The 13157-nt window shown below is 46.0% G+C and overlaps 1 protein-coding gene across 6 annotated transcripts in view; it reads right to left on the bottom strand.

The window, feature by feature from the left end:
• Positions 1-13157, bottom strand: part of AP1B1 (adaptor related protein complex 1 beta 1 subunit) — a 51542-nt gene that overhangs the window by 21929 nt on the left and 16456 nt on the right. For all 6 annotated transcript variants that reach the window (XM_019539313.1, XM_019539317.1, XM_019539316.1 and 3 more), the window contains exons 3-8: positions 12066-12171; positions 10398-10533; positions 9056-9301; positions 4315-4505; positions 2857-3078; positions 657-777 (exon numbers count right to left, since the gene is read on the bottom strand). In XM_019539313.1, coding sequence (XP_019394858.1) covers positions 657-777; positions 2857-3078; positions 4315-4505; positions 9056-9301; positions 10398-10533; positions 12066-12171 — 1022 coding nt within the window. The remainder of the gene's footprint in view (positions 1-656; positions 778-2856; positions 3079-4314; positions 4506-9055; positions 9302-10397; positions 10534-12065; positions 12172-13157) is intronic.

Genomic DNA, 13157 nt, shown 5'->3' with positions numbered 1-13157 from the left:
GGACCCCAGTACTCTTTCCTGCCATGGCAGGGGGTCGGACTAGATGATCTGCTCAGGTCCCTTCCGACCCTAGAAACTATGAAACTAAGAAGTAGCTTCCTTTCACTTTGCCAATGTGCCAGAACAGGATCAAGGGGCTCAGATCCTCCAAGAATTTGTTCAGCAGTGTCTTTAGCAGTCATGTGCCACTGATAAGAAAGATAGGAGGTAGTAAAATCCATGGTGCTCCAGGAAGTGATGCAGCCAGAGGATTCCTACTGGACAGGCCTTATTCCAACCACAGCACGGGATAAGGTAGTCCAGGTCAAAATTTTTAGCCTTTGCTCTCTCCTCAGAAGGAGAGTGAAGCTTAGGCTCTCTGGAAACTCACTCCATTAGCCTGAACAAGCTTTGGCTAAGCTCTAACCTAACTCTCTACAGATGAGTTCCCACTCCCTTTTAGCTCTGTGGCTTAGTTTCATGCTAATTATCCCTGCATACAACTCAAGCTAAACAACTCTTTGTGAACTCTGGAGTAGACAACCTTTAGAGTTGTATCCCGTACACTAAAGTCACCAAAATTTAACCAAAATTGTGACATGCTTACCATCCATCCCATCTGCCTATGACACCAAGATGTCTACCCTTCCCCCCTCTTCCGGCACCCAAGATCTGACCTGAGCAATATTGGCCTGGGATGCCAGGCGGATCATGATGTCCAGTTTCTCCAGCTTAACATAGATGGGGTCATTGTACTTCACAAAAAACACCTTCATCTCATGCTTCAGGATTTCAGGCCTGGAAGGAGAGATCCAGAAAGGGAGGGGAAGTGGGGGGTGCTGAGGGCTGTTATGTGACTTTAAAAAAGTTTTTTTTTTTAAACCATCACACAAATAAAAAAAAAACAAAACATTTAAAACCCAAACCTAAGGATGCCTACCATGAATCTGTATTCAACAGAGGTTAGGAAAGCAGTCCCAGTGAAGCAATTTGCTAGGTCAGATCACTGGGCTCAGCCCCCAAATTCTCCCATTTCTGACAGTAGCCAGTATCAGAAGCTTTTCAGTAAAAAAGCTAACTTGCCCACTCATAAAATGTAGCTGTTACACAATGCTCAGCATGAGAGAAGAATAAGTCAGTAAGCCTGACCCCCACAATCAAGTGGAGCCCCCAAATGCAAACTATAGATTTATTACATGCGTTAGTTCTCAATTAAATGCTGTAGCTGGGATTTTTAAACTGCCCGAGAGACAGTAGAGCAGTGGTCAACTGGGTGCTGCAGTTCCCTCAGGTGCCATAACATGGGTGCTGCCACAGCCAGGCTGAACTGCCTTATGTGGAGGCAGAATGGCAGCAGCTGTGGCTAGAGCCTACATTCTTCCTGAACTGCTTCCACATGTTCCTCCTGGAAAACAGAGGATGCCAGGCAGAGGAGCTGTCCTACACCCCTCTGTTTCCAAGAGAGGCATGCAGGGTTGAACTAGGAAGGGCTGTGACACAGCTGCTTGCTTCAGACCCCTTTGCACTGTCCATGTAGGGAGCTGGGCTGGGCTGTGGCACTATTGTTTGCATTGCCCCATCAGGAGCTAGGCTGGCTGCAACAGCCCCATCTGGAGAAGGTGAGTGCAGGGACACCACAGGACAGGAAAGATCATGCTCCTTCCCCACCACCCTCTATTCCCCAGGCTGGTGGGCATGGGGTTCATACAACACTCCTGCCTGCTTTAGATTTACCAGAAAAGCTTAATACAGGAAGGACTGCAAGGCAGCACCTGGCTGAGACATAGTGAAGTAAGTGGAAGCAGAGCAAGAGTAGTTCTCAACTAGCCAAATTCAAAAAGCTTGTGGAGAGTACCCCGCCAACTCATCTTGAAAAAGGTTGCAAATCACTACTGTAAAGAATTTTAACTAAGGAACTGACTGAGTAAGGGCTCCCGAATGTCTTGTGTAAGACACTGCACTACTCAAAACTCACTCCATTAACCTCTAGGTGCTTTGACATTGCTGCCAGACAACACTGATAAAAAACCTGGGAAAGGAAGTCACAATGCAAAGTCCTAAACTTGAGGAAGAGATGCAGTTTTCCTTTTTTTAGGGCAACTAGACCCTGGGGCAACAGCAGAAACAGTGGACTACTACTGGGGTTTGCACAGTGCGACACGGGTGTTCAGCAATAGGAAACTTCAGTATTTGCATGATCCTGATTACTAAAGGATCTGGGCATCAGTCTTAACCATGTGCATTTCCTCACACCTTAGCATTTCCCTACTGTGCAATTACACCATCTTGCAAACACAACTGAAGTACAGAGACACTGACATGCCCAACCCACAGCAAGTCTGCAAGAGGGAAAAATACTTAAAGAGGAATGCAGTGTTTTCAAAAGGACAAGCTACCTAAAAATTCTCCAAAGCGTTACACATCTGATTAACAACCTAAAGACTACCAGAGCTAGTTGTTCATTTACCTTCTACACTGTGCAAGACACTAACTAGAAAACACTGACAGCTCAGTTTCTAGTCCATTTCATTTCCTTGCTCCAAAATGCAAGCCCCATGCTGGAGGCATTCCAATGCTGCTAGAAAGGAAAGGCAAATCCCCCAAATGGATTTGACTAGAATTAAGAGCAAACCCATGATGATGGCACTAATAATAGAGACGTGCTTTAGCAGAAGTTGTATCAGTTGTAACAGGGTCTGGAATTAACTTCTAGTTTGCAAGGCCCACAGCAAATTGTAGCATGGCCTTGTGTTACTGTGGCTACTTCTAGAGAAGGGTCACCCAAGGCCAACCAGACCTGGCAGTGAGAAATAGGCTGGTCCTCCTTGCCTGGCTCTCCCCACCCTGCCCACAGAGTAATAAATGAGGTCACCTCACCTCTTCTGCACAATGAGGTTAATGTTGCGGAGAGCCACATATTGCAGCTCAGGCTCTGCCGAGAGCAGCGTGACCAGAGGGGGAGCCAGTTTCTTCAGCAGAGTACCATAATAATCCAGGTCCTTTGACAGCATCTCCATGAACTTCATCAGCACCTTCACTGCTGACAGGACCACAGCAGAGTTTGCATGGGACAGCCGGGGAGTCACCCGCTCACAAATGCTAGTGGGACGGTGTAGAAAGGCAAGACAAAATAGGGAAGGGGAGAGAGAAGGGAACAGAGAAGGATCAAGAATTTAACTGTAATAGTCCAAGAAAAGCACTGCCAGTACCACCAGGTTCCCAAGTCTGAATCAGTATCTGTTTTCAAGAAGACAGTGCAAGTAAGCCAGTAAAAATCCCTTTCTATTAGCACATGCTGCATAAACACTAGGGGGCTCTGGTGACACAGCTTTATATAAGCAGAGGTGCCACAGCACAGACAAGCCCCAATCTGCAGACAAGCCATGACCTACAGCACAGTTCTTATAGGAGATTGCTTCTAGCAGGCCTAGGAATCAGCAATGGACTACAGAGAAGGACAAAGGCCAGCTCTGTTCAAATAGGAGAAAAGGCAAACAGGGGACCCTAACCTGAGCAAGACAACAGAAATAGAGAACCCATTAAAAATCCACAAAGAGAAGTGTTTTCCTTGCACTAGTAAAGAATGATCTCTGCCTAGGAAACCAGAGGTCAACTGACTTCTATCAAGAGATGCCAGGGGTGGCAGCCAGGCCACGGCATTCTGAATGCTCCACCCAGGGCAGGAGGCAGATGCTAGGTGCATGGTAGGAAGAGGGCCATATATAAAGCCAGAGCCATTTATATGACTGGCTTACAAAGCTGCCTTCTCCCAACTGTCAAGTGAATGCAAAGGCTTAGCTCCAGGGAACTTTTATTCAGCATGATGACTACACACTCCAGGAAAGCAAAGCAGAAGTTATCTTTTGAGACTGATTCTCCATTCTTCTCAGTCTCTCTCTCTCCCCTTGATTCTCACCTCCAGAAGTCTCAGCCTGCTGCTTGCAGTGCAGGGAATGAGTCACGTGGCTCTGGAGACACCACATGCCACCATCTCAAGTTACTTTACTACAATGTGGTAGTGGGCACTCACTGAGTGATAAAGCTTACCCCACAGGACTCTTCAGAAGACAGGAGTCACAGCATTAGTTGCATGCATACTCTCTGCTCCAACTGAAGCAAGGGAAACTGAACCCTTTACACAACTGCTGATTCTACCCCCACTTTCCCAACTCACCCTGAGGGCAGGAAGAAGAGGGCAGAGACTTAGGCAGGGCCTGGTCCAAGTAGCAAATGTGGTTTTGTTTTTGTTTAAGGACTGTTGACCAAGCAGACCAATTTCTGCATCTCTCAAGTTCAGAACCAGCCTCTATACCACTGAGATCACCCCTCCCTCACCTCTGGGCCTCCCGGTCATCTTTAGGCATATAGTTGGCCAGACAGTCCAAGATGAAAATCTGGCCCCACTCCGTGCACTCATTTAGGGCTGTGAGCAGTTTGTTAATAGACTGGGGGTTGAGGTCCAGTAGGTTGCTGCTAGGATGAGATTCTGCTATCTCTGAAAGAGCTGCAACAGCATTAGCTACCACCTGAAAAAGAGAGAGAGAGAGAGAGATACCAATCTTGTGTAAAATGGATGTTTAAAAACAAATCAAAACAACCCAAAACCAAACCAAGCCTCCCCAATGGTCACCATATATGCAAAGCAACAGTACCGGGCAGAGAAACAGCTTATAGGGACTCAGCTCTTGGAACAGACACCTTGTTGGCATTTGACCATCATCTATAAATTCCACTCCCCATCACCGCTCTCCACCCCAGCCAAGGATGAAGCTTTATTACAACACCAGCTACTAGCCACTTAAAGTACCAACCAGATGCGCAAAACAACTCTAGTCTTTGGCTTCCACTGCTGATATCACAGGGGCATATACCTTCAAGTCTGTCCTAGTCTTGTTGGTTTATTGAGAATGAATAAGCTGGAGGACATCATGGCATGTCCTATGGCCAAGATATCTGAAAGGTCATTGTACTTGGGTGATGTACAGGAAGACTGGACAAAAGAGCCAAACATGGTCCCAAATCTTCAAGAAATGGAGGAAGGAAGATCTAGGGAATTACAGACCTATCGGTGTGACATCCACCCCTGGAAAGATCTTGGAGAAAATCATCAAGAGATGAATCTGCAACAGGCTAACGGAAGGCAACCTACTGAATACCAGCCAACATGGTTTTATTACTGGAAGTCTTGCCTGACCAACCTCATCTCTTATGACCAGGTGACATATTGCCTGGACAAGGGAGGCAAGGTCGATATCATTTATCTGGATTTAAAGAAGACCTTTGACTAGGTTTCCCATGATGTTCTCATGACCAAGCTGGAGAACTGTGGCCTCAGCCATCTCATGGTCCAATGGCCGGGGAACCGACTCTGGGACTGGACCCAAAGGGTACTAGCTGATGGGAAGGTCATCCTCCCGCTTTACTCGGCCTTAGTGAGGCCACAGCTGGAGTACCGAGTCCAGTTTTGGGTCCCCCACTTCAGGAGGGATGTGGACAAGCTCAAGAGAGTCCAGAGAAGAGCTACCCCTATGATCAAAGGCCAAAAGAGCAAGCCTTATGAGGAGAGGCTGAGAAACATGGAACTCTTCAGCCTGTCAAAGGCGGCTCAGGGGGGACTTTGTGGCTGCCTATAAGGGGGATGCATCAGGATCTGGCAGAACACTTGTTCACCAGGGCTCCCCAAGAGATAACTAGGTCCAATGGCCACAAACTTTTAGAAGGCCGATTCAGACTCGATATAAGGAAAAACTTCTTTACAGTCCAAGTGTCCAAGGTCTGGAACAGACTCCCCCCAAAGGTGATGTAAGCACTTACTCTGGACTTATTCAAAAGGAATTTGGATGTTTATCTTGCTGGGATCATTTGACCCCTGCAGACTTCCCACCTCTGGCAGGGGGGCTGGATTTGATCTCATGAGGTCCCTTCCAGCTCTTAATGTCTATGAAATGAAAAGCTAGTCACTTCAGATGGGCCCAGGTTGCTCAGATTCTGCCTACCACCACTTCCGTGTAACAGGACACTAAAGGCTTGCAATCAACACCTCAGTACCAGGGTGACATTTGGGGGCCAACTCCTCTCCCAACAGTGCTGAGCTGAAATCACATAAGGTAACATACAAGAGACAAGAGTAATTACTGTTAGCTTGCTCCCATCACCTACACAATAACAACATCTTAAAATATTCAACATATGCACCGCTAAAGTTAAGATGAATTCACCCAAGGGCTTGGCAAATGGCAGTGTCCATTATTCAGGGTCTGACAGCAGCCGCCTTCTTTCATAGCTACAGAACCATAAATAATCTCTTTTGAAGTTATCTGCCCATTGCTGTGGAAACCTAGAGACAGAAGCTAGGCTGACCAGACCAAAAGATTGGAAACGCAGTAGAGGAACAGGAGAAATGGTGGGCAACAGGCTCCGAATTATTCTGTCAAGTCAGAGTTTTATATTCAATAAGGTGGAGAGTCCAGAGAAAGTGAGTCTCCAACTAGCATTCAGATGCTATAGACTTCTACCAGTCTACTCTAGCAAGGTTATTCAATCACTACAAAGGAGATTTACCCGTCTCTAAATCCTGGCTGGCAGCAAAGCTGCATTTTGGCAAGAGCATTTTTCTAGAGACAGGGTTGGTAACAGATTAACAAATTCATTTGCTCATTTCTTTTTGTAGGGAAAAGAGAGGAACTCATCTATGCTTAGCATCCAAACAAACTTGGTACTATCCAACATGTACAGGACTTCCTCTTGATTCAGTGCCACGACAACCACTTTGGTACATGAGGGTTTGGAGGAACTGTGCAGGCTTGTTCCTCTTTGGAACTTCACTAGGCAAAGTAGTACTCCTGGTAAACTAGGAGAGAGGAGATAGCACCGAGTACAAAAGTTCCCAAGGGACAGCTGTCAGAGCTCTCCATCAGTGTCAGACTGCGGCTCTCTCCTCACAGAAGGCTTACGGCTGAGCTGTCAAGTCTCTGCTGCAGAAGGAAACACTAAACAGATATTACACAAGTCTTTCATTATGGGGTGATTATATTGCCATACTTTCCCTCCCCTCACAATGGTCACAAGGCACTCACCATCTCTACACATGCTCTAAAGTGCAGCCACCACTGGTGTATAGGACAGCTGTTAATTGGCATGCAGGAAGGAGAGGGAGAGAAGTTTTGGCTATGTAAAGCCCATCCCTATACAGAACATGGTACAGCACTGTGACTATACAGCTCTCTCAAACAGAGCAGAGATTTTAAAAGTCTCAAAATGTCATACCTTAAGTCACATAAAATGTGGCTTGTTCCCAAGAGATGAAGGGCTAAACTGACCCAATAACAAAGCTGGAAATGCACTTCTGCCATATGCAATTTAGGCCATCTCTACTGGTACCCTAATGTCCAAGCACTCTGTGAACTAAGAGCTACTGGACTCCCAACGTAACTGTTGAAATGTAACCTATTTTTATGCTAGGATCATTTCTTGCAAGAGCTAGGGGTTGTCATGTCCCTGGCTTCCTATGGGGCAACTTCATGGAAATGCAGGGTGCAGAAAAGTTGGCTCTCCAGGCAGAGGTATACCAATGCACTTCTGTGCCCTGGACAGTGATGGGGCAATGTCCACAGCTGTGCTGCCAGCAGCAGCTGCCAAACTAAAAGCTGCCACTCCCTCAGTCAGCACCCATGGTTGGTGTCCCAGTTACAATCCCCCCTAACTCTCTATAGCTATATAACAACCTCCAGAATAGAAAACCAATAGATCTTAGTTTCACACAAGCATCAAGGTGACAGTGCTTGGAATCATATTGACAACTAAATCCTTACAAAGCAAGGGGCACTTGATTCTAGGATAAGCACATTCCTGCCACTTTTCTCATTGAGGATATGCAGAAGAGACTCCAGGGCTCCCATGAGGCATCTGGGAAGCCATTAGGCTGAGGATTTCACATACAAGACAGAAGCCAGTCAGCAGAAAGAGGGAAGGGCTCGCAATGACCTTGATTGAGAATCTAACCACAGTTCTTACAAGAATGCTCCTGAAGGCTCATTTCCCTGGGAAGCTTACTGCAAAATGAACTAGGGTACAAGTTTAAAGCATGCTAACTCTTCTGCAGCAAGGGAATGCTCTGAAGGCATTTAGCATGGAACAGTTATTCCAAGCAGTTGTCTTGTGTAGAAGAGCTGTAAGATTAAGTTATTTTCTTACTTGGTGGCACTGTAAGAGGGCTTCAGGCAGACTGCACCAATGCTGCTCCTTATTTGCTGGGTACTGTCATTCATAGCCGTTTACTCTAAGTTGGTCAAGGAGAACAGAGAACTAATGTAAAAGGACTGGCACCAGAACTGCTCCTGCAGTGTGGGTCAGAAGCTTCCACTGACTACCCCAGAAGCAGGTTTAGCAGATCCCCAAGCCATGTCTCTCTAGTCTCCCTAGTACAGAGCAAGTTCAATGTTTGCCCAAAATGAAGCCAAAATACACCTTGCAATGAAGAATTGTGTCCTCTAATGTCTAGTCCATCCCCTTGCTAGTGCAGGAAATTAAGCCAGTAACTCATGCCAAACCATTAGGCTCCTTCCTCCACAGTTCTCTAGTTACTTTGAACAAGCAAAAGTTCTCACTGTGCAAGGACAGCAACTGCTTGTTTATAGTGCACTGCAGAGATCAAAGGAAGGCTCCACCTAAGAGCAGTCAGGCAGGTGGCAATTATAATGACAACTGTCATGACCTATAGAGCATTCAAGAGGCAGTCTTTAAATAGTGCAGTATAGTAAGCAACAAGACAGGTTAGGAGGAGGAAGGACTGAAGCCTAGTGATAAGAAGAGTCCAAAGGAAGTTTCCCTTGTGTGTACAATGGCACTGGAAGAGCCAGTCAAGATTTCTCAGTGCTCAGGGTCATGTTCTGCAGGATTTCCCAAAGCACCCCTGGTTAAAGTGATGACTGCAGAGACCCAGGCAAAGGTTTATGTTTGGATTAGCAGCAGAGGGATGAATAGCAGGGGACAGCCACTGCCTGCATCCAATACAGTTTTGAGGAAGGGAAGGGACAGAGGACAGCACAGAGCAGCAAAAGCCAACAAGGACAATCACCATAGGGTTGGAGTCTGAGATGAGGTCTTTTAAGGTATCCAGGAAGCCTTGGTCCTCCACCAGCTGTGCATTGATGTCATGAAGCTTTGCCACACAGACTGCAGCTGTCTTGCGTACATAGGGGTCCTCATCCTTCAGACACTTCCTCAGAGGCTCACAGAGATACTCTGTTATCTTATCCACCCGGATGCAGCCCATCGTTCGCACAGCTAGAGCCCGGATCAGGGGGTTTGGGTCTTCGCAGTCCTACAAGAATGAAAAGGGATGTTAGATTCCAGCCACTTCACTTTGGGCCACGGTTTTCAGACCAAGTTTAATAAACCTAAGTCTGTCTTTAGGCACCAAAATTGCAAGTGACCTGAATTCCAGAACTGCTGGGCATACTCTTAAGATCAGGCAATTTATTGGAGGTGCTTCAGTGTGGTACCGAGCTGGAAAGCCTGGACAGAAGATTAACCTTTTAATGCCAGCAATTTGGGTTTTAGTGTTATTTTCAGGGCACCTGCCATCAGCAATTAGGTTTTACCAGTGCCAAGTGACCAAGTTCCTTCTGCCTTGTTGCGAAATACAGCAATTTTATTTAGCTGTAAGTCAGTCCTACTCTAGTAAATCGTAGAAGCTAAATACTCTGAAGTATGAAATGGCTTTGCATTTGCTATGCTGCTTTGGCAGGATCTTTGTTCCCAATCCATTCTTTTGCCAGCCTCAAGCTACTATAAGATAGATTATAATTAAGGAGGATCAAGGCCTTCTTGACTGCAAACTGGCAAATTCAAATGCGACTGGCACTGGATACATACTAGTCAAAGAGGCTCAAAACTGCACACTTCACAACTTCCCCCTTCTTAATATCAGCAAAATGCAACTCTTATTCAGAGCTCAAATAAAGGCCAAACATATCTCCTTTGCCATTGTTTAACACCTAATGGAATGAATTGCTGCTCATTTGCTACACAGAGAATGGAAGCCAAGGAAGTCAGCTTAATCGATGCTGAGGAAATCTGAACAAGTGGCACGTTATTCTGTTAGCTTCCCATGGAAGAGCAAGAGAAGGGCAGGACATGAACGAGTGAGAGGCAGGCCTCTATGAAGGAGTCTGAACTTATGCCAAATCAGGATTAAGCTCTTCGATGGAGCAGATGGACCGAAGGGTTACCCATCCATAAACTGGATGGAGATTTTGCCACTTTTCCTGGAGTAGCAGCACTGAAATCAGTGGCAGTTTCTTACTGATATCCTGTCAAGTCTGTTTGCTGAATTAGTTCAGCCCTGAAAGCACAAGGCAAGTCAGGCTCTAGCCCTCCCACTATAGAAGTCCCTATAAACAATCTTCCCATCTCACCTTCACAAATGTGTTGACAGCCATAATGGCCATGTCTGGCTGACTTTTGGCATAATTCATCAGGTAAAGATAGACCAGCTTCTTAAGCTCAAGGTTATCAGTTTGCATACAGTTCACCACATCTGGAAAGAGAGCACTGAAAGACAAGAGCACCAGCATCACTACAGCAAATGTTACCGGGACAGGGGAACAAGAGGGAAAAGTTACTTGGTGTGCATAACCTCTCACCTATACCACAGGAAGGTGCCTATGGAGTTGCATCTTCCACAAAGGACTCAACACAGCAAGCACAATCGCCATTTAAGATGTAGGAACATTTGAAATTAAGTTTCCAAAACATATAAATATATATACATATTTATGTTTTGGAAACTTAATTTCAAACGCACAGACTTTAAAGCCAGAGCATCTATATAAAGCATTCAAGGCTTTGCCTTTCCTGCATATAAACTGACTATACTCACAGACCAGCTCAGCAGCAGTAAGTTAACACCATTTTAAGAAACTATTAATTAAGCATCTTGTATAGTAACACTCTGATGGCTCATTAGGATCAGTCTCAGGCTACAGACACATGCATCTGTACACAGTGAGAAAGAAAGAAAATAAAGAGAGAAAAAAGGAGCAGCATTTCAGGCCCAAGGAAGAGTGGTCTGATTGGAGCCCTTCATCCAGTAGTTCCAGTCATCCCATCTCTCTATCTTGTCTTGGTTTGCAAGGTCTTTATGGCCAGAATACCCTGATGGAAAAGGCCAGAATCAGTGCTGTGAGCACTAAGCTAGCGTCACCACCTTTGGTTTCAAACACAGCTTCGCTACTGACTCACTGCATAACTAAGAGATGACACTGAAGTGACTTGCCCAATCTGGACAACGGAAGAGGGCACGCTACACTGGCTACCTTTAAAAAGTGTGCAGCAGTTAAAGGATGGGCAGTGCTAGAAGGCACCTTTTGCAATGACCTTCTAGTTGAAGAAACTTTGACTATATCAGTACTCAGTAACTGCCTCAAGTCATGTATTCCTAATATAGGAATGGTACAACAGGGAGAGGACATTTAAAGTATGATTAGACTAAGCCAGAGGAAGAGAGAGGAAAGTGAAAGAGCTTACTTTTCTCTTGTGTTCTGGGCTCAGCAATAACAAAATTGTCACTGAAATTAGATCAATCCTCTAACAAAAAGGGGTTTTTGCATTTTTAGAGTTTAAATTGGGGGGGAAAGAGGGCAGGAAGGAGAAAAGCATATAGTCTGGAAACCAGCCCAAGCCTCCTTTAGTTAGACTACTGAAGAAGGCAAGTCAAACTTGCTGGCTACTGGACTGCTTGCCCTTATACACTTGTCTTTCACAGCAGAGACTGCAGATACAAGAATTCACATCATCCTTGTGCAAGGCAATGGGATAGCCGTCCCACAGAAGCAACACAAATGTTCCATTAAAGGAACAGGAGGCTGACCCTAGTGCTCTCCTAGGGGGAATCTGCACTCAGTCCAAGCAACTTTGCTGCTCAGACCTATTTACATGAGCTGCTGCAATTTGCTAGTTTACTATGTATTAGGAGCAGTTCCTGCGTCTCAGCAAGGTGTCAAGGCATCCCTCACAGCCAGGTTTTATTTGGGCACTTGCTCTGTCAATTAAGAACAACACCTCCATCTTGTACAGCTGCGCACCTGACATCTTTCCCAACGGTCATGGAGGCAATCACTTTCTTCACTGCTTCTTTCTTCTTCTCCTTCTTGTCACTGTTTAATTCTGCCTTCAGTTCAAATATCTCTCCTGGAGAAGAAAGAGCAGCATTAATCCTCCCTGCCACAAACTGTTCTTTTTACCAGTCAGTTGCTCTGCTTCTACTACCTACAAAGTAAGGGTCAACAACATATGGCCCAGGGGGCAATGGGATTTGGCTTGCAGAGGTGGAGGGCTTTGCTTGTGCAGGACTGAGCATCTAGAAGCTGCACCCGTGCTGCTGCTGCTTCCCTCTCCCCTGAGCTTAAGCACAGGCACAGCTTTCAGCTGGTAGGGAGCTGTGCTACAGTTGGGCAGCTTCCAGCTATGCTCATGCCACAGCCATGAGATGACAGGGCAAAGGAGAGGGGAGAGGAGCAGCAACAGCACGAACACAGCTTCTAGCTGCTCAACCTGGCTGGAAGTAGTGTTCACACCACAATTAGGGAGCAGGGAGAAGTGGTAGCAGTGAGGGACTTTGCCTAAACCCAGAATGGACAAAGCTGCACCCCTCCCAACTCCTGCCATGAGGCACCACAGCCTCCCAGTCCTCAGGCTGAAGGTGGGTTGTTTCTTATCTATAGCATGTAAAAAGTTGCCAGCCACTGACCTAATGTGGCAACCTTTTGATTCAAGTGGGGACAAGGAACAAATAGCACTGTTAACCTGGGACTTCAAGTGAGCCCAGTCAAAGGGACACTTCAAGATGCCACAGCCTCTACTTCACCAGCTGAAGTGACAAAGCATCATTATCTGATCTCTGAATGAAGAGCACTAGAGAAACAAAGAGCTCTCTAAGTTGGAAAGAGCAGTACACTAGTTATCCAAAAGGGGAAATGGACACATGCAGTCAGAAAGCTTAACCAGCTCATGGCCGGCTCCTAGCAAGATATGAAAAATCCACGAGGCAGAAAAAGCAGAGTTCTGAACCGTGGAGGGGTGGCAAGAAGGGGCACGTTATTTATGATGAGAACTCGCATGCTGCACTGCAGGAGTCTATTAATGGTTATTAATGCACCCTCCAAATGAGGCCAGAG

This window comes from Crocodylus porosus, unplaced genomic scaffold (genome assembly GCF_001723895.1).
Source record: "Crocodylus porosus isolate Cpor-Errol unplaced genomic scaffold, CroPor_comp1, whole genome shotgun sequence".
Lineage (NCBI taxonomy): Eukaryota > Metazoa > Chordata > Crocodylia > Crocodylidae > Crocodylus > Crocodylus porosus.
The sequence above is the reverse complement of the archived record's forward strand: the minus strand, read 5'-3'. Positions and strand labels throughout refer to the sequence as shown.